The sequence below is a fragment of the Oncorhynchus gorbuscha genome, linkage group LG10 (assembly GCF_021184085.1).
Source record: "Oncorhynchus gorbuscha isolate QuinsamMale2020 ecotype Even-year linkage group LG10, OgorEven_v1.0, whole genome shotgun sequence".
NCBI lineage: Eukaryota > Metazoa > Chordata > Actinopteri > Salmoniformes > Salmonidae > Oncorhynchus > Oncorhynchus gorbuscha.
In genome coordinates this window covers 6,391,390-6,418,693 of record NC_060182.1, presented here as the reverse complement: position 1 = coordinate 6,418,693, position 27,304 = coordinate 6,391,390, and the positions used below count along the sequence as shown (strand labels likewise).

Sequence of the window (27,304 nt, the reverse complement as noted above, 5' to 3'; positions counted from 1 at the left end):
CTGACTAGGTGATAAATCTGTCTGGTTAGAATCTCAGAGCTGACTAGGTGATCAATCTGTCTGGTTAGAATCTCAGAGCTGACTAGGTGATCAATCTGTCTGGTTAGAATCTCAGAGCTGACTAGGTGATCAATCTGTCTGGTTAGAATCTCAGAGCTGACTAGGTGATCAATATGTCTGGTTAGAATCTCAGAGCTGACTAGGTGATCAATCTGTCTGGTTAGAATCTCAGAGCTGACTAGGTGATCAATCTGTCTGGTTAGAATCTCAGAGCTGACTAGGTGATCAATCTGTCTGGTTAGAATCTCAGAGCTGACTAGGTGATCAATCTGTCTGGTTGGAATCTCAGAGCTGACTAGGTGATCAATCTGTCTGGTTAGAATCTCAGAGCTGCATTTATATTTGAGTTGTTTTTCAGATGTTCTCATCAGTTAGATCATATAATCCCTTCATTATTTATCTATTACATATTTATATATCTATTACCCAGAACTAAAATGTTGCACAATATGGTATGTTTACGTAGTCTGTCCACGAGAGATGAATTCATTATCGTATCTCTAGTGGTTCTTATCCAGAAAGACTACAGTTAGTGCATTCAACTAAATGAGGTATAACGTACAGATCATGATATTGTCTTCAAGATGCTTTACAGAGAGGTTTGAAGAGTACATGTAAACAACTAATGCGAAGGCCTTTAATGCTTGTCTCAGACCAAGGCCAACAGCACTGTATGCTGGGAAATGTTCATGTGGGAAGCAACCCGACTGCCTAGTTGATGCAAATCCCTCTTTTATGCAGATGGCGTACGTGTACCACTCTGACAGCGTATCGCCTGAACACCTGTCGGGGTCTGGACTTAGTTTGGTGTCGTGGTCTCTGCTGTCAACACTGACATGGGTGCAACAAATCTTCAGCCTGTTGCTAAGCGATGGGAGGAGGGACGTGTTAGGGATTACAATAAGTGTTGTTTGTGTAGTATCATCATCATCATCGTGATCACCGTCATCGTTGTTATCAATGAGTAACCTTGCCTAAGACTTGAGTTAGCTCCCTAAGCTATTGGAGCATATTGGAACCTGAGCCCTGAATAAAACACCCTGCTTTTACTACCTCGCAACACTAACACCTGGCCTTGCTATTGTCCTCTTCTCTCTCAGCCCAATTAGTCTATTAATAGATGAACTAACCTCCATTTGTGTTGGAAAATCATTCCAGGTGACTACCTCATTTATTTTTTATTTGTTTATCCATTATTTTTACCAGGTAAGTTGACTGAGAACACGTTCTCATTTGCAGCAACGATCTGTGGAATAGTTACAGGGGAGAGGAGGGGGATTATTAGGTGACCATGATGGTTTGAGGGCCAGATTGGGAATTTAGCCAGGACACCAGGGTTTAACACCCCTACTCTTACAATAAGTGCCATGGGATCTTTAATGACCTCAGAGTCAGGACACCTGTTTAACGTCCCATCCAAACGACGGCACCCTACCCAGGGCAGTGTCCCCAATCACTGCCATGGGGCATTGGGACATTTTTTTTTTAGACCAGAGGAAAGAGTGCCTCCTACTGGCCCTCCAACACCACTTCCAGCAGCATCTGGTCTCCCATCCAGGAACTGACCAGGACCAACCCTGCTTAGCTTCAGAAGCAAGCCAGCAGTGGTATGCAGGGTGGTATGCTGCTGGCATATCACCCTGATGAAGCTGGTTGAGAGAATGCCAAGAGTGTGCAAAGCTGTCATCAAGGCAAAGGGTGGCTACTTTAACACATGTTCGGTTACTACATGATTCCATATGTGTTATTTTGTTACGTCCGTCGTTGAATGAATGAGACCAAAGTGTAACGGCTAGCTTAGTTAGCGGTGCTAGCTTAGACGGCGGTGCTAGCTTAGTTAGCGGTGCTAGCTTAGTTAGCGGTGCTAGCTTAGACGGCGGTGCTAGCTTAGTTAGCGGTGCTAGCTTACACGGCGGTGCTAGCTTAGTTAGCGGCGCTAGCTTACACGGCGGTGCTAGCTTAGTTAGCGGTGCTAGCTTAGTTAGCGTTGCTAGCTTACACGGCGGTGCTAGCTTAGTTAGCGGTGCTAGCTTAGTTAGCGGTGCTAGCTTAGACGGCGGTGCTAGCTTAGTTAGCGGTGCTAGCTTACACGGCGGTGCTAGCTTAGTTAGCGGTGCTAGCTTACACGGCGGTGCTAGCTTAGTTAGCGGTGCTAGCTTAGTTAGCGTTGCTAGCTTACATGGCGGTGCTAGCTTAGTTAGCGGTGCTAGCTTACACGGCGGTGCTAGCCTAGTTAGCGGTGCTAGCTTACACGGCGGTGCTAGCTTAGTTAGCAGTGCTAGCTTAGTTAGCGGTGGTGCGCGCTAAATAGCGTTTCAATCGCTGACGTCACTTGCTCTGAGACCTTGAAGTAGTAGTTCCCCTTGCTCTGCAAGGGCCGTGGCTTTTGTGGAGCGATGGGTAACGATGCTTCGTGGGTGTCAGTTGTTGATGTGTGCAGAGGGCCCCTGGTTCGTGCCCGGGTATGGGCGAGGGGACGGTCTAAAGTTATACTGTTACAAAAGCGCAGTGTGGAAAGTGATAATTTAATGATAATTTAATAATGAAACACAGAAAAAAAGAAAACGATAAATGAATGCAAAGTTCTGCAGGGCTAGACAGCTACTGTGGAAAAACAACATCCCACAAACTAAGGTGGAAAACAGGCTGCCTAAGTATGATTCCCAATCAGAGACAATGACAGACAGCTGCCTCTGATTGGGAACCATACCCGGCCAACACAGAAATAGAAAACTAGAATGCCCACCCAAGTCACACCCTGACCTAACCCTAACCAAATAGAGAAATAAAAAGGCTCTCTAAGGTCAGGACGTGACATGTTTCATAGTGTTGATGTCTTCACTACTATTCTACAACGTAGAACATAGATTAAAAAATAAAGAAAAACACTGGAGTAGGTGTGTCCAAATGTTTGACTGTATGTGATTGGATGCAGACGACCATTATACAGATACAGTAGAGGGAAATAGGATCTCACCAATCTGTTCTCAGCCATCAAGTCATCTGCAGCTGTAAGAAAAAAAAGGACTAGATTGGTTGGTGAGTGATGATGAAGGCTGTAGACAGGCGTTTACATTGAAACACTGCAGTAGGAGACAACAGTGCCGTCACCAGCATACAGGTCAATTATTCATCTGAGGATGAGTTTTTTGGGATTGTCACTGTCTGCCACATCTTAAATATTTAAATGGAGCTACTGCATTATGGAATAGGAAAGTATTTTTTTACAACGTCCTTGTCATTCTGCTGCCCTTGGCGAGACGAGAATATTTCTCAGTAAGCAAAATGACGTTGAAAAGACATCTAAAAAAAAGGTACAGTACCTTGGCTTTTAAAAAAACAACAAAAAACGTTATTTCCGCCTTATTCAAAAAATGTAAGCGCATTAATCTACACACAATACCCCATAATGATTTTTTAGCAAATGTCAAAAATAAAATAAAAGTGAAATATTCCATTTACATAACTATTCAGACCCCCAGACCCTAGTATTTTGTTGAAGCACCTTTCGCAGCACTACAAGCATTTTTCTCTGCAGATCTTTTCAAGCTCTGTCAGGTCGGATGGGGAGCGTCGCTGCACAGCTATTTTCAGGTCTCTCCAGGGATGTTCGATCAGGTTCAAGTCCGGGCTCTGGCTGGGCCACTCAAAGACATTCAGAGACTTGTTCCGAAGCCACTCCTAAGTTGTCTTGGCTGTGTGCTTAGGGTCATTGTCCCGTTGTAAGGTGAACCTTTGCCCCAGTCTGAGGTCCTGAGCACTGGAGCAGGTTTTCATCAAGAATCTCTCCTGGAGAATTCTCTTCGATGATAGTCACAGCCGTGTATATCCCCCCCCCAACCAGATACCTAGTCGGCCCTGAAAGGACTTCACTGGACTCTATGTGAACTGGAAACCATACATCCTGATGCTGCATTTATTGTAGCTGGGGATTTTAACAAAGCTAACCTAAGATCAATACTCCCTAAATTCTATTAGCATATCGAATGCGCGACACGAGCTGGCAGAATTCTGGATCATTGCTACTCTAACTTCTACGATGCATACAAAGCCCTCCCGTGCCCAGCCTTCGGCAAATCTGACCATGAATCCATTTTGTTGCTCCCAGCCTACAGACAGAAACTAACACAGGAAACGGCCATGCTCAGGTCAATACAATGCTGGTCTGACCAATCGGATTCCACGCTTCAAGATTGCTTAGATCACGTGGACTGTGATATGTTCTGGATAGCCTCAGACAACAACATTTGATGTATAGGCTGACTTGGTGATGAGTTTATTAGCAAGTGCATCAGAGATGTCGTACCCGCTGTGACTATTAAAACCTTCCCTAACCAGAAACCGTGGATTAATGGCAGCATTAGCGCAAAACTGAAAGCGCGAACCACCGCATTTAACCATGGCAAGATGACCGGAAACATGACCGAATACAAACAGTGCAGCTATTCCCTCCGTAAGGCAATCAAACAAGATAAGCATCAGTATAGAGACGAAGTGGAGTCTCAGTTCAACGGCTCAAACACCAGACGTATGAGGCAGGATATACAGTCAATCACGGATTACAAAAAGAAAATCAGACCCATCGCGGACATCAACGTCTTGCTCCCAGACAAATTAAACAACTTCTTTGCTCGCTTTGAGTACAATACAGTGCCACTGACACGGCTCGCTACCAAAGCCTGTAGGCTCTCCTTCTCCGTGGCCAACGTGAGGAAAACATTTAAACGTGTTAACGCTCGCAAGGCTGCAGACAGCATGCAGACAGCATCCCTAGCCTGAGATCATGCGCAGACCATCTGGCTGGTGTGTATACGGACGTATTCAATCAATCCGTGTCCCAGTCTGTTATCCCTGTATGCTTCAAGATGGCCATCATTGTTCCTGTTCACAAGAAAGCTAAGGTAACTGAAATAAATGACTATCGCCCAATTGCACTCACTTCTGTCATCATGAAGTGCTGTGAGAGACTAGTCAAGGATCATATCACCCTACCTGATACCCTAGATCCATTCCAATTTGCATACCGCCCCTATAGGTCCACTGATGATGCAATCGCCATCACACTGTACACTGCCCTATTCCATCTGGAGAATAGGAATACCTATGTAAGAATGATGTTCATTGACTACAGCTCAGAATTTAACGCCATAGTACCCTCCAAACTCGTCATTAAGCTCGAGACCCTGGGTCTCAACCCCGCCCTGTGCAACTTTCTGACAGGCCTCACCCAGGTGGTGAAGGTAGGAACAACACCTCCACCTCACTGATCCTCAACACTGGGGCCCCACAAGGGTGTGTTCTCAGCCCTCTCCTGAACTCCCTGTTCACCCATGACTGTGTGGCCATGCACGCTTCCAACTCAATCATCAAGTTTGCAGACGACACTACAGTGGTAGGCCTGATTACCAACGACGAAAGACAAGACGGCTTACAGGGCGGAGGTGAGGGCCCTCGGAGTGTGGAGTCAGAAAAATAACCTCTCACTCAACGTCAACAAAACAAAGGATAGGAAACAGCAGAGGGAGCCCTTCGACCTCATGGCTTGGTTTTTGCTCCGACATGAACTGTCAACTGTGGAACCTTATATAGAAAGGTGTGTGCCTTTCCAAATCGTGTCCAATCAATTGAATTTACCACTGGTGGACTCCAATCAAGTTGCAGAAACATCTCAAGAATTCTCAATGGAAACCGTTGTGATTGGTCCATTCCATATTGTCCTTTTTACATTGACCTGTCCTGTTTTTAGGATATGTTGTTTGTCAACATGACAGCGCTTTTTTGTTGTTGATTGGGAATGGACAAACAAAATATTTTGCACTCTTGCCTTTGACAAAGTGGGCACTGCTTATCACAGGGCGGCATCAACACCACCGGTTGAGAACAATTGGCATTGTTTTTTGGTATAATTATGTGAGGTTTTCTGTGTTGTTGGAGGTGTGTCTTGGTCAGTTAAACTCAGAATATGCCACCCTTGTCAATCTGCTGCCATAGGCGGCTGCCTAATCGTGCCTAATGAGAGGGCCGGCCGTGAATGTGGTTCAGGCCACCATCATGACTGGCCTGCGTTCATCGGAAGGCTGTAATTACCTCTCTCTCTCTCTCTCTCTCTCTCTCTCTCTCTCTCTCTCTCTCTCTCTCTCTCTCTCTCTCTCTCTCTCTCTCTCTCTCTCTCTCTCTTTTCTCCCCTCTCTCTCTCTCTCTCTCTCTCTCTCTCTCTCTCTCTCTCTCTCTCTCTCTCTCTCTCTCCTCTCTCTCTCTCTCTCTCTCTCTCTCTCTCTCTCTCTCTCTCTCTCTCTCTCTCTCTCTCTCTCTCTCTCTCTCTCTCTCTCTCTCTCTGTTGTTATAGGGTCGGTTTCCGGCAGTAGAACCCCTAAGTGATCTGGTTACATGGAGAGCAAAGGGAGTTAAAGTGGAGGCTGAGTACTGTAGCCACCACCACCGTACAGTCAGTTACTAGGCAACACTGTCCTCATCACAGCAGGAAAAAGAGTAGAACTGAACATTAATCACTTTGTGCGTCTTCAGATTTAAATTTCCTTCACATCTCAACGGCCTTCACATCTCAACGGCCTTCACATCTCAACGGCCTTCACATCTCAACGGCCTTCACATCTCAACAGCCTTCACATCTCAACGGCCTTCACATCTCATTGGCCTTCACATCTCAACGGCCTTCACATCTCAACGGCCTTCACATCTCAACGGCCTTCACATCTCATTGGCCTTCACATCTCAACGGCCTTCACATCTCAACGGCCTTCACATCTCAACGGCCTTCACATCTCAATGGCCTTCACATCTCATTGGCCTTCACATCTCAACGGCCTTCACATCTCAATGGCCTTTACATCTCAACGGCCTTCACATCTCAATGGCCTTCACATCTCATTGGCCTTCACATCTCAATGGCCTTTACATCTCAACGGCCTTCACATCTCAATGGCCTTCACATCTCATTGGCCTTCACATCTCAACGGCCTTCACATCTCAATGGCCTTCACATCTCATTGGCCTTCACATCTCATTGGCCTTCACATCTCAACGGCCTTCACATCTCAATGGCCTTCACATCTCATTGGCCTTCACATCTCAACGGCCTTCACATCTCAACGGCCTTCACATCTCAACGGCCTTCACATCTCATTGGCCTTCACATCTCATTGGCCTTCACATCTCAACGGCCTTCACATCTCAATGGCCTTCACATCTCAACGGCCTTCACATCTCAAAGTCAGACAGAATTAAGTTTCTTCCTAACAAACTACGGTTGATTTAAATTGATGCCACGAAACAAATATACAGCGCCAGAATTCGGAAGTTCAGCACCACAGGGCAGTGGACAGCAACTGTCTCAGGGGCATCCCTGCAGAGACTAAATTGCTTTTTATTTTTTTGATGTGACCCAATCCGGCATCCATAGCCTTGCCAAATAAGGCCCAGTATAGCAGCATTTAGAATTCCCAAAGCTCATACAAGCTGGTGGTGAGCAAACCAACCTACCTGATTAGAATGATCAGTTTTCCCTGATCCTCGGCTCTGTGTATCCATCAATCCAAATGGGATCAATCACAAAGGTAAACACTCCTAGTAAACACGGCTAGCCTGCAAAGTCAATTTATTTGATTTATTTATAAAGCCCTTCTTACATCAGCTGATATCTCAAAGTGCTGTACAGAAACAGGTTTGTAAGCAGGTTTGGTGTGGATTCGATGTGACTGTGTTGTGTACTAGCTTGGATCCTTCCTGTCTCCCTCCCTGTCTGCCTCCATCCCTGTCTGCCTCCCTGTCTGTCTCCCTCCCTCCCTGTCTGCCTCCCTGTCTGTCTCCCTCCCTGTCTCCCTCCCTGTCTGCCTCCCTCCCTGTCTGCCTCCCTGTCTGTCTCCCTCCCTGTCTGCCTCCCTCCCTGTCTTCATGTCTCCATTTCTGTCACCATCGCTGTCTCCCAGTCTGTGTACCTGTCTGTCTCCCTGTCTGCCTCCCTGTCTGTCTCCCTCCCTGCCTTCCTGTCTCCATGTCTGTCACCATCGCTGTCTCCCAGTCTGTGTACCTGTCTGTCTCCCTCCCTGTCTGTCTGTGTACCTGTCTGTCTCCCTCCCTGTCTGTCTGTCTCCCTCCCTCCCTCCCTCCCTGTCTGTCTCCCTCCCTGTCTGAATCCTTGTCTGTCTCCTTGTCTGTCTCCCTCTATCTCCCTACCTAACTAACTGAGATCAACAGGATCAGTCATCACAGGGTAAATACTAACTGAGATCAACAGGGCCAGTCATCACAGGTTAAATACTAACTGAGATCAACAGGATCAGTCATCACAGGGTAAATACTAACTGAGATCAACAGGATCAGTCATCACAGGGTAAATACTAACTGAGATCAACAGGATCAGTCATCACAGGATAAATACTAACTGAGATTAACAGGGCCAGTCATCACAGGTTAAATACTAACTGAGATCAACAGGGCCAGTCATCACAGGATAAATACTAACTGAGATAAACACGGCCAGTCATCACAGGATAAATACTAACTGAGATCAACAGGATCAGTCATCACAGGTTAAATACTAACTGAGATCAACAGGGCCAGTCATCACAGGATAAATACTAACTGAGATCAACAGGATCAGTCATCACAGGTTAAATACTAACTGAGATCAACAGGGCCAGTCATCACAGGATAAATACTAACTGAGATAAACACGGCCAGTCATCACAGGATAAATACTAACTGAGATCAACAGGGCCAGTCATCACAGGTTAAATACTAACTGAGATCAACAGGGCCAGTCATCACAGGATAAATACTAACTGAGATAAACAGGGCCAGTCATCACAGGGTAAATACTAACTGAGATCAACAGGGCCAGTCATCACAGGGTAAATACTAACTGAGATCAACAGGATCAGTCATCACAGGATAAATACTAACTGCGATCAACAGGGCCAGTCATCACAGGGTAAATACTAACTGAGATCAACAGGATCAGTCATCACAGGATAAATACTAACTGAGATCAACAATATGGTATTGGGAGTCGATACAGGATTCAGGCCCCCAGTCCTATATGGTATTGGGAGTCGATACAGGATTCAGGCCCCCAGTCCTATATGGTATTGGGAGTCGATACAGGATTCAGGCCCCCAGTCCTATATGGTATTGGGAGTCGATACAGGATTCAGGCCCCCAGTCTTATATGGTATTGGGAGTCGATACAGGATTCAGGCCCCCAGTCTTATATGGTATTGGGAGTCGATACAGGATTCAGGCCCCCAGTCTTATATGGTATTGGGAGTCGAGTAAAAAAGTAAACACTTAATGTGTGTGTAAGGCCTTGACTGCAATAACAAGCATTCAGAAACACTCACCCTCACCTGGGATGAGCATATAGACTATTGTATGGACTGAGCTGAGGGTATAGACTGAGCTGAGGGTATAGATTATTGTATAGACTGAGCTGAGGGTATCTACTATTGCATAGACTGAGCCGAGGGTATAGGCTATTGTGTAAACTGAGCTGAGGGTATAGACTATTGTATAGACTGAGCTGAGGGTATAGACTGAGCTGAGGGTATAGATTATTGTATAGACTGAGCTGAGGGTATAGACTATTGTATAGACTGAGCTGAGGGTATAGATTATTGTATAGACTGAGCTGAGGGTATAGACTATTGTATAGACTGAGCTGAGGGTATAGACTGAGCTCAGGGTATAGACTATTGTATAGACTGAGCTGAGGGTATAGACTATTGTATACACTGAGCTGAGGGTATAGACTATTGTGTAAACTGAGCTGAGGGTATAGACTATTGTATAGATTGAGCTGAGGGTATAGACTATTGTATAGATTGAGCTGAGGGTATAGACTATTGTGTAAACTGAGCTGAGGGTATAGACTATTGTATAGACTGAGCTGATGGTATAGACTATTGCATAGACTGAGCTGAGGGTATAGACTATTGTATACACTGAGCTGAGGGTATAGACTATTGTGTAAACTGAGCTGAGGGTATAGACTATTGTATAGACTGAGCTGAGGGTATCTACTATTGCATAGACTGAGCCGAGGGTATAGGCTATTGTGTAAACTGAGCTGAGGGTATAGACTATTGTATAGACTGAGCTGAGGGTATAGGCTATTGTATAGACTGAGCTGAGGGTATAGACTATTGCATAGACTGAGCCGAGGGTATAGACTATTGTATAGACTGAGAGGAGGGTATAAACTGATCTGAGGTTATAGACTGAGCTCAGGGTATAGACTATTGTATAGACTGAGCTGAGGGTATAGACTATTGTGTAAACTGAGCTGAGGGTATAGACTATTGTATAGACTGAGCTGAGGGTATAGACTATTGTGTAAACTGATCTGAGGGTATAGGCTATTGTATAGACTGAGCTGAGGGTATAGACTATTGTATAGACTGAGCTGAGGGTATAGGCTATTGTGTAAACTGAGCTGAGGGTATAGACTATTGCATAGACTGAGCTGAGGGTATAGACAATTGTATAGACTGAGCTGAGGGTATAGACTATTGTATAGACTGAGCTGAGGGTATAGGCTATTGTGTAAACTGAGCTGAGGGTGTAGCTCAGTTGGTAGAGCATGGCGCTTGTAACGCCAGGGTAGTGGGTTTGATCCCCGGGACCACCCATACGTAGAATGTATGCACACATGACTGTAAGTCGCTTTGGATAAAAGCGTCTGCTAAATGGCATATATTATTATATTATAGGGTATAGGCTATTGTGTAAACTGAGCTGAGGGTATAAACTGATCTGCGGGTATAGACTGAGCTCAGGGTATAGACTATTGTATAGACTGAGCTGAGGGTATAGACGTTTGTATCGACTGAGCTGAGGGTATAGACTATTGCATAGACTGAGCTGAGGGTATAGACAATTGCATAGACTGAGCTGAGGGTATAGACAATTGTATAGACTGAGCTGAGGGTATAGACTATTGCATAGACTGAGCTGAGGGTATAGACAATTGTATAGACTGAGCTGAGGGTATAGACGTTTGTATCGACTGAGCTGAGGGTATAGACTATTGCATAGACTGAGCTGAGGGTATAGACAATTGCATAGACTGAGCTGAGACTTTTTCATTGAATGAGTGATTTAATTTAATTTCTTCCATGCGCAGAAGATGCATCTCATTCTGCACCCATGAATCTTGAGAAAAGAAGACATTTCTACTCGTGTATCCTGGCCAGGGAGGACATGTTATGGGAAGGGAACTGATCAGTGACTTTAACGCTCATTCTTTAGAACTGGACAGGAAGTCCAGACAGAGCGTCTTCTTTGTTTGTGTGAGGTTAGGATACAGTAGTAAGCCATTGTAGCCTAGTAGTAGAGTAGCTTGTCTGGTACCCAGTGGAGTGTATTCATAGTTGCCATGGGAAGCCCCCCCCTCCCACCCCCCCCAAAATAAATAATATATATATATATATCTTATTCTCTCTGTATTTCATAATTTTCTTTCAATTCGCAAGAGGCTGAATGTATTTAATAGGAGAAAGCATCCGAGCGAGTTAAACAGCGCGCCTCTGTCTCTCTATGAGTAGACCATCTATCTGATTCTGTCTGGTCATAAAGAGTATGACATTGTTGCCGCCTGTAGCGCTGAAGGCAAGGGCAGCCAGCGACCATCTGGCCTCCATTGACAAAGAAAGTGTGAAACATTTGCCAATCAGAGTTGAGCTTAACTTGAGTTGAGCTCAACTGTGAATGGTTCTGGCACACCAAAAAAAAAAAAAAAAGGTGTGAAGGGAAGCCATCTTGGATTTGGCTTCACTCCTATCAAATCCCATTGAGAGCAGATGTCATTGACGGAAACACGAGAATTGTTGCATCTCGTTGTGGTGTCGTTCTCTGGTGGCTTGCTAGACAAAATGGCACCTTTTCCTAAATTAGCCATGGATGGAGATAGGGATGTGGACTTGTGGTTTTATTTCCCCGTTCTGGCCAATGGTTATAGCAGTGATTCTGATCCAACCATTCATTCATGCGTTGTTGAGCCCCTGGCCTGAGAGCATGTTAGTTCAATGTGTAGCTAGATGTAGAAGGATAATGTTAACTAGCTAAAGTTAACTAGCTAAAGTTAACTAGCTAAAGTTAACTAGCTAAAGTTAACTAGCTAAAGTTGCCCATGAATGGAAGTTAGACTAGCGAGCAAGAATTTTAGCCAAGTAGCCTTGGACAACAACAAAAATAAAAGCATGTACTGTATGACAGAGTGACAGACCATTTCATCAACTTGAAAGAGAGAAGGAAGGCATTGGTGTTTCTCTACAAGTAGGGTGAGTCAACATGTTTTTCTACTTGCACAAACACACACACACACAAAACGCGTGAACACACACACGCACACAGAAATCAGAACCATGGATGTTGAAATGTTAAAGTTGAAATGCTGCTGGAATAGTGGAGGCAGCTCCGGGTTTCTTTGTGACTTGCGGTAACTCTCCGTGGTTCTAAATCAATAGTGATTAGCGGTCCTAAAATATCGGAAACATTAACTTGCTTGACCATGCTGTAGGTCATGTACTGTATGTTACTGTACATGTGAAATGATTTGTGGACTTCACTGGACAGAGGTTGCTATCCGGTTTTGTGATGAAACAAAGGTGTGGTTGAATTTATTCTGCCACTGTCTTCTTATTGTCTCGGCCTTTAGGCCTGTGTATCACGGTGTCTTCTTATTGTCTCGGCCTTTAGGCCTGTGTATCACGGTGTCTTCTTATTGTCTCGGCCTTTAGGCCTGTGTATCACGGTGTCTTCTTATTGTCTCGGCCTTTAGACCTGTGTATCACGGTGTCTTCTTATTGTCTCGGCCTTTAGGCCTGTGTATCTTCTTCTTATTGTCTCGGCCTTTAGGCCTGTGTATCACGGTGTCTTCTTTTATTGTCTCTTATTGTCTTTTAGGCCTGTGTATCACGGTGTCTTCTTATTGTCTCGGCCTTTAGGCCTGTGTATCACGGTGTCTTCTTATTGTCTCGGCCTTTAGGCCTGTGTATCACGGTGTCTTCTTATTGTCTCGGCCTTTAGGCCTGTGTATCACGGTGTCTTCTTATTGTCTCGGCCTTTAGGCCTGTGTATCACGGTGTCTTCTTATTGTCTCGGCCTTTAGGCCTGTGTATCACGGTGTCTTCTTATTGTCTCTGCCTTTAGGCCTGTGTATCACGGTGTCTTCTTATTGTCTCGGCCTTTAGGCCTGTGTATCACGGTGTCTTCTTATTGTCTCGGCCTTTAGGCCTGTGTATCACGGTGTCTTCTTATTGTCTCTGCCTTTAGGCCTGTGTATCACGGTGTCTTTATTGTCTCGGCCTTTAGGCCTTGTGTATCACGGTGTCTTCTGTATCACGGCCTGTGTCACGGTGTCTTTATTGTCTCTGCCTTTAGGCCTGTGTATCACGGTGTCTTCTTATTGTCTCTGCCTTTAGGCCTGTGTATCACGGTGTCTTCTCTTTAGGCCTATTGTCTCTGTCTTCTTATTGTCTCGCCTTTAGTGTATCACGGTGTCTTCTTATTGTCTCTGCCTTTAGGCCTGTGTATCACGGTGTCTTCTGATTGTCTCGGCCTTTAGGCCTGTGTATCACGGTGTCTTCTTATTGTCTCGGCCTTTAGGCCTGTGTATCACGGTCGCGGGGCGTATGAGCTAACAGGTTATAGATCAAACAACCGATGATCACAATACGTTGGTTAAAATATGGATTTTATGGAGTGGGTACCACTAGTATCGCAGTGTGAGTGTTGGCCACCAGTCATTGTTGGTCTAGTATTGGAAGAAGAAAAAAACACGTCTACAAAAGTCGGCCAGTTGCTGTGGGCAGCAGTGACACTACACAGACTGGAGTATTATGAATAAGAAAAAAACACGAACAATTTCTTCTGGCAAGACAAGACTGCTCATGCGCTCCCATGATTCACCACCTCAGCTCGCAGAGATGCTGCTGACAATGCGACTCATGAAGAGAAAACGCACTGGTTTGCTGCAGAAGACGTAAGGAATCGAAGGCCGTCGCTTGGCTGACCAGACCACTTGTCCTCGGGAACATAATACATCATCAGAATACCTGGCGTTGAATTGATCTCTGTCATTAATTCAGGTTGGGTGAGTGCCACCGGTCCATCGAGGACACGTGTTGTTACATTTCTACATAATCTTATCCTTGCGTAATTTTATACCGAGTTCTGGATGCGGCGCGGAGCAGTGTGTTGTCAGGATCTGGGAGCAAGGAAGGATTTCTCCAGCGCTCTCTTCTTTTCGCCCTGCATCCCACTTCTTGTCTTTACATTGGATAGACTATTACTGTAAGGGACTAAAACGAGGTGCAAATTATAAACAGACGTGTCCGATTTGGTTGCGGATGGATTTAATTTCAGAAATTGGCTTAATCTGATCTGACGTGAAGGTAGGATACATCATTTATAATTTATCAACATTTCCATGAATTGATCCATTGCTGTGTTTTGGATAAAATGGAATGGAGCAATGCAACATTGAATTCACCAGCACTGTGCATGTAGAAACTAATACAATTACTAACAAACGATTTGTTAAAGCGTCAATCAGCATTTGAAACAAAACGTTTTTCCTTCCCCTTGTTTCGGGTAAAAAAAAACTGAGGGATTGGGGCTGGAGAAATGGAACCACTCTCAAACGGATAGACAGCGCTACGGATACAAGGACTGACCATCCATGATATCAACACTATAGTTTCAACCATGTTTTGAGACTATACAGTGTTTTGTTTACTTTTGTTTTGTTTACAAACATTGGAGTGAAAAAAAGCTTATATTTTAGGTTCTGATGGGGCGTATGACAGTCGAACTAAGCGCACGAGACATACGTTATATTATTCAAGAATCAATGGGTACATTTAATTCATTCAGAAGCAAAGAATGGATGACGCAACTGCAGATTGCCTCCTTTAAAGGCAACTGACGTTGAAAATGATGATAATGTCCTTTTTAGTGTAAGAGCGGTTTGAAAAGACCACCTGAGATTTCAGCCTGTTTCGGTGGGATGGAGATTTGACCTGCCTGGCAGTAAATGAGTTAATAGACCAATACAAAATAGTGTTCCAAACCTCTCTGCCCATAACAGCTAATTCACTGTTTTCTTCTCCAGACAGTCCTAATAAAATTCTAGCTTGAGAAATTGCTCTTTGCTAAGAAGCTATTTTTGTTTATTTTTCACTCCATTTTAATTGAAAACAATCACAGTAAGGTCCTTATTTGTTACCCAGAAATGATTGTATATTAATATTATATGGCTCTATTGGACCTTTAAAATGTGAATGTATTGATACAGCCGTCTCTGTTTACAACAACAATAGTTGGTTTGCTTTTCTTTCAGACCTCAATTAAGCGATGCCAGGGATTCCACTAGCTGCTGCTCCATGCTGTGTAGGAAGAGAACCATAATACAGGAAGTTCTGCTCCTTAAATAACAACAACACACCAACAACTAGCATGTTGCCTCCACACAGAGCAGACGCCCTGCCAGAGCCCTCTCCATCTGCCTCTGCCTCTGCCTCTGCCTCTGCCTCTGCCCTCCCTCTCCATCTGCCTCTGCCTCTGCCTCTGCCTCTGCCTCTCCCTCTGCCTCTGCCTCTGCCTCTCCCTCTCCCTCTCCCAGCCTGAGTAGGGTCCAGGTTCAATGGGCCTTGTACCTCTCCCTGGCCCTCCTCTGGTACCCGTCTGGGGCAGTAGCCTCAACCCTCAACTGCCACAAGACCTGCATCTGTGCCAGTAACATCGTGAGCTGTTCCAAGATGAACCTGACCACAGTGCCCACTGGCCTGCCTCTCTACACGGCCGTCCTGGACCTCAGCTACAACGACGTCTCCCGGCTGAGGGCTGAGTGGACCACGGTGAAACTCATCAAACTCCACAACCTCCTACTCAGTCACAACGGCCTTCACTTCCTCTCCTCCGAGGCCTTCGTCTACGTCAAACACCTGCGCTACCTGGACCTGTCCTCCAACGACCTGCGACAGCTGGACGAGTTCATCTTCGAACCGTTGGGGCAGCTGGAGGTGAGGGAGAGAGAGAGATAACCTCGTAACCTTCTGCCAAATATATCATCATAAATAGAGACACATATTTCCCTCGGATTACACAGACTAACAAAGAATTTCGAACACAAATCACATTCTGACAAACTTCCATATCTGTTAGGTGAAATACAGCAGTGTGCAATCCCAGCAGCAAAATGTGTGACTTGCTTCCGCAACAAAAGGTCAACCAGTGAGTCAGAAACACCAATGTAATATAACCTATATTTATCCCCCCCCCCCGTCATTCTTACATTCTACTATTAGCACATTGTCACACCACTGTACATCTCTTATGTAGCATTTTAAACTGCTAATAGAAAAAGTATAATTTATTATTTTTAACGTTGCTATTCTCTTGGAACTATTTGTGTGTATAATGTTTACTGTTAATGTTGTTGTCTTTGTTTTTGTTTTTTCGTTGGTTTTCTTTTTTGCTTCACTTGCTTTGGCAATGTTTCCCAGGTTTCCCAGGTTTCCCATGTTTCCCAGGTTTCCCAGGTTTCCCATGTTTCCCATGCCAACAAAGCCGTTTGAATTGAGAGACAGAGAGAGAAGGAGAAACAGAGAGAGAGAGAGCGACAGACAGACTGAGACGAGACAGTGAAAGAAAGATAGAGTCAGACAGAGAGAGAGAGAGACAGAGACGGGGAGACAACAGACAATGAGAGACATAGATAGACAGAGAGGAATAGAGAGACAAAGAGAGGTAGATAGAGAGAGAGACAGAGAGAGAGACAGATAGAGAGAGAGACAGAGAGGAATAGAGAGACAGAGGTAGATAGAGAGAGAGAGAGAGAGAGGAATAGAGAGACAAAGAGAGGTCGATAGAGAGAGACAAAGAGAGAGAGACAGAGAGAGAGAGAGAGAGAGAGAGAGATAGAGAGAGAGAGAGAGAGAGAAACAGAGAGGAATAGAGAGAGAGAGACAGAGAGAGAGAGAGACAGAGAGAGATAGAGAGAGTGAGACAGAGAGGAATAAAGAGACAGAGGTAGATAGAGAGAGATAGACAGAGAGAGACAGAGAGAGACAGAGAGAGACAGAGAGAGACAGAGAGAGATAGAGAGAGAGAGAGAGTGAGAGAGAGAGAGAGCGCGATAAAGAGACAGAGAGAGATAGTTGTTTTTACAATTCTGACTTTTACAAACAGTACAAGTCAAAAGTTTGGACACACATACTCATTCAAGGATTCTACATTGTAGAATAATAGTGAAGACATCAAAACTATGAAATAACACATATGGAATCATGTGGTAACCAAAAACGTGTTAAACAAATCAAAATATATTTTATTCTTGAGATTCTTTAAAATAGCCACCCTTTGCCTTCATGACAGCTTTGCACACTCTTGTCACTCTCAGACAGTTTCATGAGGTAGTCACCTGGAATGCATTTAAATTAACAGGTGTGCCTTGTTAAAAGTGAATTTGTGTAAGTTGTTTCCTTCTTAATGCGTTTGAGCCAATCAGTTGGGTTGTGACAAGGTAGAGGTGGTATACAGAAGATAGCCCTATTTGGTAAAAAACCAAAGTCCATTTTATGGCAAGAACAGCTCAAATAACCAAAGAGAAACGACAGTCTGTCATTACTTAAAGACATGAAGGTCAGTCAATGCGGAAAATTTCATGAACTTTTAACATTTCTTCAAGCTCAGTCACAAAAACCATCAAGCGCTCACGAGGACAGCCACAGGAAAGGAAGACCCAGAGTTACCTCTGTTGCAGAAGATAAATTATAATTGTTGTAAATAAACCACTACTAAAGGACACCAATAAGAAGAAGAGATTTGCTTGGGTCAAGAAACACAAGCAATGAACATTAGACTGGTGGAAATCTGCCCTTTGGTCTGAAGAGTCCAACTTTGAGATTTTTGGTTCCAATCGCAGTCTATTTGTAAGACGCAGAGTAGGTGAATGGATGATCTCCGGATGTGTGGTTCCCACCGTGAAGCATGGTGGAGGAGGTGTGATAGTGTGGGGGCGCTTTGCTGGTGACACTGTCACTGTGATTTAGTTAGAATTCAAGGCACCAGCATGGCTAAAACAACATTATGCAGCGATACGCCATCTCATCTGGTTTGCGTTTAGTGGGACTATCATTTGTTTTTCAACAGGACAATGACCCAAAACACACATCCAGGCTGTGTAAGGGCTATTTGACCAAGGAGAGGGATGGAGTGCTGCATCAGTTGACCTGGCCTCCACAATCACCCGACCTCAACCCAGTTGAAATGGTTTGGGATGAGTTGGACCACAGAGGAAAGGAAAAGCAGCCAACAAGTGCTCAGCATATGTGGGAACTCCTTCAAGACTGTTGGAAAACCATTCCTCATGAAGCTGGTTGAAATAATGCCAAGAGTGTGCAAAGCTATCATCAAGGCAAAGGGTGGCTACTTTAAAAATTCTCAAATCTAAAATATAATTTGATTTGTTTAACACTTTTTTGGTTACTACGTGATTCCGTATGTGTTATTTCATAGTTGTGGTGTCTTCACTATTATTCTACGATGTAGATAATAGTAAAAATAAATAAAAACCCTTGAATGAGTAGGTGTGTCCAAACTTTTTGACTGGTACTGTAGTACCAGCTGAATCATTTGATAAAATGTACAATTTCCATAATTACAAAATCCATATTTCCATGTTAATTGCAGGTGCTGTTGCTGTACAACAACCGTATATCTCAGATTGACCGCTCAGCCTTCCAGGGTCTCCACAGCCTGCAGAAACTCTACCTGTCCCAGAACATGATCTCACGATTCCCCCTGGAACTGGTCAAGGACAAGACCCGCCTGGAGAAACTCAGCCTGATGGACATCTCCTCCAACAGGATCAAGGTTCATACATCTATATTAAATAATAATGTGAAGTGTAAGTGGGTCTTTCTATAAACTAGGGTGAGGATTTCCTACACTAGACAACTTGTTACAGCTGTTTGTATTTCATTGCTAATAATCTGCCAATTTTTGTCATGTCATTACATTAAGATATAAGTTGGGAGCATAGCTATATTCAATACAATTCACAAATTGATTTAAAACCTGTGTTTAACACTTTTTCATGGTTGGTGTCTTGACGGATTTGTCCAAAATCGTGTGACATAAAACCTAACTTTCTGTCCTTGCATTTATGTAAGTACAATCCACCTGGGATGGCAGGGTAGCCTAGTGGTTAGAATGTTGGACTAGTAACTGAAAGGCTAGTGCAAATCCCCGAGCTGACCCTGAATAGGCAGTTAACCCACTGTTCCTAGGCTGTCATTGAATTCATAAGAATTTGTTCTTGAATGACTTGCCTATTAAATTTTTTTAAATTAGACATTGAATCCTGGATCTATCTGTCTGACAGTTTTTTTTTGTACAGAGATCTCAGAAATGCAGTGTAACTACTTAACATTTATTTCGTGTCTCATGTTATCAGGTGAACAGAGTTTTCATGGGCACACAAATCCCCCAAAATGTATGTATATATATATATATATATATATATATATATATATATATATATGCCATTTAGCAGACGCTTTTAAAATTACAGTCATGTGTGCATACATTCTACGTAAAACCCACTACCCTGGCGTTACAAGCGCCATGCTCTACCAACTGAGCTACAGAAGGAAATCGAATGCTTCTAACCAAAAATGTCACCTTAACCGTGAAACTTAAAACCTTAAATCGATACTGTTATTTACCCAGTTCTTCAATAATTTATGTATAATATTTGTTTGATGTGCATTTGGTGTTGAGCGTGTTTAATAATGCCGTGATATTTTCAACACATCAACATCTGATCCAGGAAGGAATTTTCTGAATGACAGTCCACGTCCACTACAACCCACGTGCTGAGGGGGGGGGTGTTTGAGAATGTCCAGGATGTTTTGGTGTCTCATTCCTTTCACCGGTGAAGACAGTTGTGACTGTATTCACATTGGATCTAATATTTCCAACAAATTGAGGTGGATCATCTGTTGTTGACTGCGTGATTTACAGCAGGGTCTTTTAAGGCTTAACAGAGAAAGCATTAAGGTATTGAGCTCATGTTTTCATATGTTATATGTTTCATTTAGACACAGAGTCTACTGTGCGTAATTGTGCAGGATATATTATCGCGCAACACCAAACCCTATTCTTATTTATGATTCTAAGTATAATGACAACAAATGACATATCCTAGTGAATTTCTACACAATATTATCTGGTAATGAAATGACAAATACAACTGGGTTCCATGTTACACCTGCAATTTAAAACAATTACAAGGGGCTATTTACACAAAGGCAGGGTCTAATCCTGAATGCTGATTGGTTAAAAGCGCATTCCAGTCGGTGTCTATTCCACAAGTTACCACCGGCTAAATCTATGAAGTTTAAAATGCCTATTTATTCTGTTCCATCTGACTGTGTAATCCACTGTCTCATCAGCCCAGCCAGGCAATTTATAACCTTGATCTCCACTATAAAAAGCATCTAGACATTATCTCACATTTCCTTTAGACTAACATTTAGTTTTCAACAGCTGAGATTTGTATAAAAATGTCTGTCTCTCTGACATTTGAAACATTGTTTCTGTATTCAAATTCGATCTCCAGCTGACCCATAGTAACGAACATGTCGGGAGTCTGGACGAGACAGACAGGCAGACAGTTTTACTCAGCCAGTCGTAATCATGAATCAGCAGGCATCATTTTTATGGATACATACAAAGAAATGTCAATTGAAAAAAGGTCAAACGAAACAAAGTGCAGCTAGTTTGCAGTCTTTCCAGCTTCAGTTTGAAGTGATTGTGTTTTCTAGGTTGTTGGCTAGCTCCTCTGAACAACAGTGTCCTGACGAGAGAGCACATTTTCTATGCCAGGTTAAATCGCACCTCATTAGCGCATTGTTATGGATGTATCCAACTAAATGTCACTAGAAAACAGCTTAAACAAATGAAGCTACTGTTGTTATTGTCTGCACTGTTTGATGTGACTGTAAGTTAGCCGTAATTGGCTAGCAAGCAAGGGATAAGAATGTTGCCAGCCAGTATGGCAAAGGAATATTTCAAACGAACGACTGGGTCCATATAGATACAGAACAAAAAGACTGAACGACTGGGTCGCGTCCATAGATACAGAACAAAAAGACTGAACGACTGGGTCGCATCTCTGGCAACCGAACCAATAGAACGAACGACCAGCCGGCTTGGGTACCAACCCTAGATTTGTTTCGGGACTATATATTGTGGAAGGATAAAATAGTATGAAATAATTAATCAAAATAACGTTTGAATGGAAATGGCTTTCACAGATACCTTCTCTATTAAATGTTAACTACAAAGTAGCCTGCAGTCTACCTGGCAGAATGATATCATGATTATTTGCCTCAATCCATTTGTTTAGCTAACTCTCATCTCATGTGAAGACTTTCTCATATGCTTTCTCCCGTTGGTTCTTTTCCTTTCATTGTCTAGCAGCCGTTAAAGACATTATCCCCATAACCATTATCCTAGTAACCATTATCCTAGTAACCATTATCCTAGTAACCATTATCCCAGTAACCATTATCCCTGTAACCATTATCCCCGTAACCATTATCCCTGTAACCATTATCCCCGTCACCATTATCCACGTAACCATTATCCACACAACCATTAGCCGCATAACCATTATCCCGTAACCATTATCCCCGTAACCATTATCCTAGTCACCATTATCCCTGTAACCATTATCCCCGTAACCATTATCCTCGTAACCATTATCTTAGTAACCAATGATTGTTGTGGCATCTTTAATTTCGCCTCTTTCAAAATTTCAAACTGATATTTCTATCTCTGTCCATGAAACCGCCCCTCAGGTGTGAGGCCCATTTTGGAAAGGTGTTTTCCCGCTAATTGCATTTTTGGAACATTTGCATAAAGTCTTTACCGCGGTGCCCTGAAATGTGATGAACATTTTAAACTAAACATTCAGATCTGTTCCGTCAGCTTTATCAAATGATAAGGTACAGCATATACCGCCACAGGATAATGGTTACGAGGATAATGGTTACCGTGCTTCTACACCTGCATTGCTTGCTTTGGGGTTTTAGGCTGGGTTTCTGTACAGCACTTTAAGATATCAGCTGATGTACGAAGGGCTATATCATTAATTTTGATTTGATTTGATTTGCACTATACTACTTTGATACTCATGGTGGGGATTAAGAAGTGAGTATACGCAATGCCCGCTGAAGACATGGGGCGGCAGGGGAGCTTAGTGGTTAGACCGTTGGACGAGTAACTCAAAAGTGGCACGTTTCGAATCCCCGAGCTGACAAGGTACAAATCTGTCGTTCTGTCCCTGAACAAGGCAGTTAACCCACTGTTCCTAGGCCATCATTGAAAATAATAATTTGTTCTTAACCTTTTGTGACTAGGGTGCGGTATTTTCATTTTTGGAAAAATAACGTTCCCGTAGTAAACGGGATATTTTGTCAGGACAAGATGGACTTGCCTACTTAAATAAAGGTAAACATAAAAACAGGTGCATGTGCTCTTGATTTAATGGGTAACTACACAAAATATATACCGATATGTTCTTTGATAATTTTAGGTCGTTCTAAGTGTGTCACTGTTTCTCATAGACTTTCACTCAGGGAGCATTTCCTTCACCAGGTGGGCCGTTTTGGACATTTTCGGCAAAGTTAGAGTATACTCACTTCTCCACGAACTGCTAGGAGGGGGAGAGGGGTTGCTGAGGACTATTTCTGTCTGTAATAAAGCCCCTTTGCAGGGAAAAACTCATTCTGATTGGCTGGGCCAGGCTCCCTAGTGGATGGACCTGGCTCCCTAGTGGGTGGACCTGGCTCCCTAGTGGGTGGACCTGGCTCCCTAGTGGGTGGACCTGGCTCCCTAGTGGGATGCCCTCCCAGGCCCGACCATGGCTGCGCCCCTGCCCAGTCATGTGAAATCCATTGATTAGGGCCTAATGCATTTATTTAAATTGACTGATTTCCTTCTATGAGCTGTAACTCAGTCAAATCTTTGTAATTGTTTCTTGTTGCGTTTCTTTTTTTTGTTCAGTTTATATTTGGTCCTAAGTGCTTAAAATGTCCCTACAGGTCCTTGCATTTGACTGGCTAATGTCTGTATGAACCCCTCTTAAAGGATGTACAGGGCCTTCAGAAAATATCCCTACCCGTTGACTTATTCCACATTTTGTTGTGTTGTGAATTCAAAATGGATTAAATAGATTTGTTTACTCACCCATCAACCTACACACAATACCCCATAATGACAAAGTGAAAACATGTTTTTAAAAATGTTTGCAAATTTATTGACAATGAAATAGCTCATTTACATAGGTATTCCCCCTGAATCAACACTTTCTAGAAGCACCTTTGACAGTGATTACAGCTGTGAGTGTTTCTGGGTAATTCTCTAAGAGCTTTCCACACCTGGATTGTGCAATATTTGCCCACTATTCTTTTCAAAATTTTTGAAACTCTGTCAAATTGGTTGTTGATCATTGCTACACAACCATTTTCAGGTCTTGCCATAGGTTTTCAAGCAGATTTAAGTCAAATCTGTAACTCGGCCACTCAGGAACATTCGTTGTCTTCCTGGTAAGCAACTCCAGTGTAGATATGGTCTTCTGTTTTAGGTTATTGTCCTGCTGAAAAGTGAATTCATCTGAGCAGACTGAACCAGGTTTTCCTCTAGGATTTTTCCTGCTTATCTCCATTACATTTATTTTTTATCCTGAAAAACTCCCCAGTCCTTAGTGATTACAAGCATACCCATAACTTGATGCAGCTACCACTATGCTTGAAAATATGGAGAGTGGTACTCAGTAATGTGTTGTATTGGATTTGACCCAAACATAACACTTTGTATTCAAGACAAAAAGTGAATTGCTTTGCCACAGTTTTTGCAGTATTACTTTAGTGCCTTGTTGCAAACAGAATGCATGCTAAGGAATATTTTTATTCTGTACAGGCTTCCTTCTTTTCACTCTGTCAATTAGGTTAGTGTTATGGAGTAACTACAATGTTGTTGATCCATCCTCAGTTTTCTCCTCTATCACAGCCATTAAACTCTGTAACTGTTTTAAAAGTCACCACTGACCTCATGATGAAATCCCTGAGCGGTTTCCTTCTTCTCTGGCAACTGAGTTAGGAAGGACGCCTGTATGTTTGTAGTGACTGGGTGTGTTAATACACCATCCAAAGTGTAATTAATAACTTTACCATGCTCAAAGGGATATTTAGTATTTGCTTTTTATATTGTTACCCATCTACCAATAGGTGTCCTTCTTTGCGAGGCATTGGAAAACCTCCTAGTTCTTTGTGGTTGAATCTGTGTTTAAAATTCAGTGCTCAACTGAGGCACCTTTACAGATAATTGTATGTGTGTATAATCCTAGGCCAATGTTTTTGTATAGGTGGAGTTATGTGCCAATTTGCATATTAAATTCCTCTAAGTACATATGTGGAACTGCATTATTTTTTGTTTCAAACTATTTTGAAAATTTGATCCCAATGTCACACATTTGGCCCCATTATTTATCGAAAGACCCATGTGCATAGCATCTTTTACCTGTATTTTTTTGCACAATCTAATCTAATGTTTAATGACGGTGCATCATATAATATTTTTACATTGTAAGTGGTGTTTTTATCAATTACTTTGTGTGTTCATTGAGTTTTTATATGTTATTGCTGCAAAATTAATTTACTCATTGAGGACATAAATATTTTAATCTAATATAGGTTCCACCCATTGAGGAGCTGCAGGTGCTGCCTGCCTGGATAAAGAACGGCCTCTACTTCCACAACAACCCTCTGATCTGTGACTGTAGCCTATATAGTCTCCTGGCCCACTGGCACATCCGCCGACTCAACTCAGCCCTGGACTTTAAAGACGAGTACAGCTGCTATCTCCCCGGGTCCCAGAAAAGCAGGGTGGGGGTCTTCGACCTCAACAGAGACTACATGAACTGTAGTACGTTCTACGAGGCGGACGAGGAAGCTTGGCTGGGCCAGACGCTGATCTTGCGCTGTGATACTAAACACAGAGATCTGTCTAAGACCTGGGTGATGCCTGGTGATGTAGTGGTGACGGAAGGCCTTAACCAGACAGCCACGGTGCTTCCTGACGGTAGTCTCCAGATCGGCCCGGTGAAGCCGGAGGACTCGGGGACGTACACATGCTACGCTGTGAGCGAAGCCCTCAACGAGACGCTCTACGTGTTGCTCAAGGTATGTTGGATACTGTTTCATAATGTATACGTGTTGTGTGTCCAATGATCCTGTGACATCTTAATTTCCCCTTGGGGGATAATTCAGCTCAAACCAATTCAATTCAGCTCAAACCAATTCAATTCAATTCAGCTCAAACCAATTCAATTCAGCTCAAACCAATTCAATTCAAACCAATTCAATTCAGCTCAAACCAATTCAATTCAATTCAGCTCAAACCAATTCAATTCAGCTCAAACCAATTCAATTCAATTCAGCTCAAACCAATTCAATTCAGCTCAAACCAATTCAATTCAGCTCAAACCAATTAATTTCACTCTGGATTAGTGCAAAAATGACAAAAAATGTAAATAACAATTCAATTCAAATCAACTCCATTCCTATCGATTCCCAAAGGTGCATAACTTCACGGAGAACGGCAACGGTGAGACCCTGAACACGGCCTACACCACCCTGGTGGGCTGCCTGACCAGCGTGGTCCTAGTGCTCATCTACCTGTACCTGACCCCCTGCCGATGCTTCTGCTGCCCCAAGAAGAACCACGAGGACTCCATCCACTCCTCCATGCTCAGCGCCACACCCAGCCATGAGGACCTGGTCAACAACACTGACCCAAGGCACGTGGCCTTCATCGACCCCAAGGAGCTGGGACTGGGGCTGAACGGGAAGGTGAACCCCAACGATGGGGAGGGGGACCAGGGAGAGATGGATGAGGAGGGAGGGTTACTGGGGAAGGGAAGGAGGAAGAAGTCTGTGGCTGAGTCTATTAGTTCTGTCTTCTCTGACACCCCCATAGTGGTCTGAGATGGTACGGACCGTCGATATGGATGTACGCCGTGACGTGATTGGATGGATCAGGGATGTACGTGGTGTGATTGGATGAAACTGTGACTACTTCCTTGGACAGAAAGCCAATCACAGTTCACTAAACCGACCAATCAGAAGCTTCAGGGGAGTGTCAACACATTGCCTTGGTATTAACAAGGACAACTGACAATAAACAGGACCTTTCCCCAGCATTTGATCTGTAGCACTTAAAATATACATACTGTGAAAGCCTGACAGAGGAGTCCCACTGGGCACACACTGGTTGAATCAACGTTGTTTAAGCGTCATTTCAATTAAATGACTTTGAACCAATGTGGACTAGACGTGGAATTGACGTCTGTGCCCAGTGGAGTGTAAGAGGACACTACTCCTTCCCGTGGGACAGTAACAGTGAATATCATGTTGGACGGTAGCAGTACTCAGGAAGACATTGATTGGTGGAGGACAGAAAATATGAGATTGTGAGCCATTTTAAACATTGAGAAGAAGAAAAAAATTGAGATGAATAAAGTTTGGAAAATAACATAGTTCGTACATATATATATATATATATAGTCAAGTCATGAGCATGAACCTTGTAGACTGACTCATATTTCTATTTACTAATAGGAGTAGACTAGCGTGAGTCTTCTGTAGACTTTAATACATACAGAACGTACATACGGTAGCTATACACATAGAAATAGAATGACTTTATATTACTTCCTGGCATGGGTAGATTCATTATGGCCACCGGGCCACCCATCACAGAACATTGACTTGGATGGGAATGTCTGTTCTAATAATTATATTTCTATGCATATACCCCTCCACCCCCACATACAGACAGACAGGCCAGAGTTGGCCAAACACAACAACATGGACACCAGATTCAGAGTTGGACAAACAACAACAACATGGTCACCAGATTCAGAGTTGGCCAAACAACAACATGGTCACCAGATTCAGAGTTGGACAAACACAACAACATGGACACCAGATTCAGAGTTGGAATACAGATTCAGAGTTGGCACAACAACATGGACACCAGATTCAGAGTTGGGATACCAAACAAACAACATGGATACCAGATTCAGAGTTGGCCAAACAACAACATGGACACCAGATTCAGAGTTGGGACACCAGATCAAAACAACAATACAACA

The 27,304-nt window shown here is 43.4% G+C and overlaps 1 protein-coding gene across 1 annotated transcript in view; it reads left to right on the top strand.

The window, feature by feature from the left end:
- The window catches only part of LOC124045403 (amphoterin-induced protein 1-like), a 34,156-nt gene extending 7,076 nt beyond the window's left edge, over positions 1-27,080 (top strand). Inside the window, exons 2-5 of the mRNA XM_046364698.1 lie at positions 15,552-16,100; positions 18,772-18,954; positions 24,843-25,331; positions 25,728-27,080. Of these exons, the coding sequence (XP_046220654.1) occupies positions 15,552-16,100; positions 18,772-18,954; positions 24,843-25,331; positions 25,728-26,135 (1,629 nt within the window). The 3' untranslated portion in view covers positions 26,136-27,080. The remainder of the gene's footprint in view (positions 1-15,551; positions 16,101-18,771; positions 18,955-24,842; positions 25,332-25,727) is intronic.
- Positions 27,081-27,304: the final 224 nt, after the last annotated feature.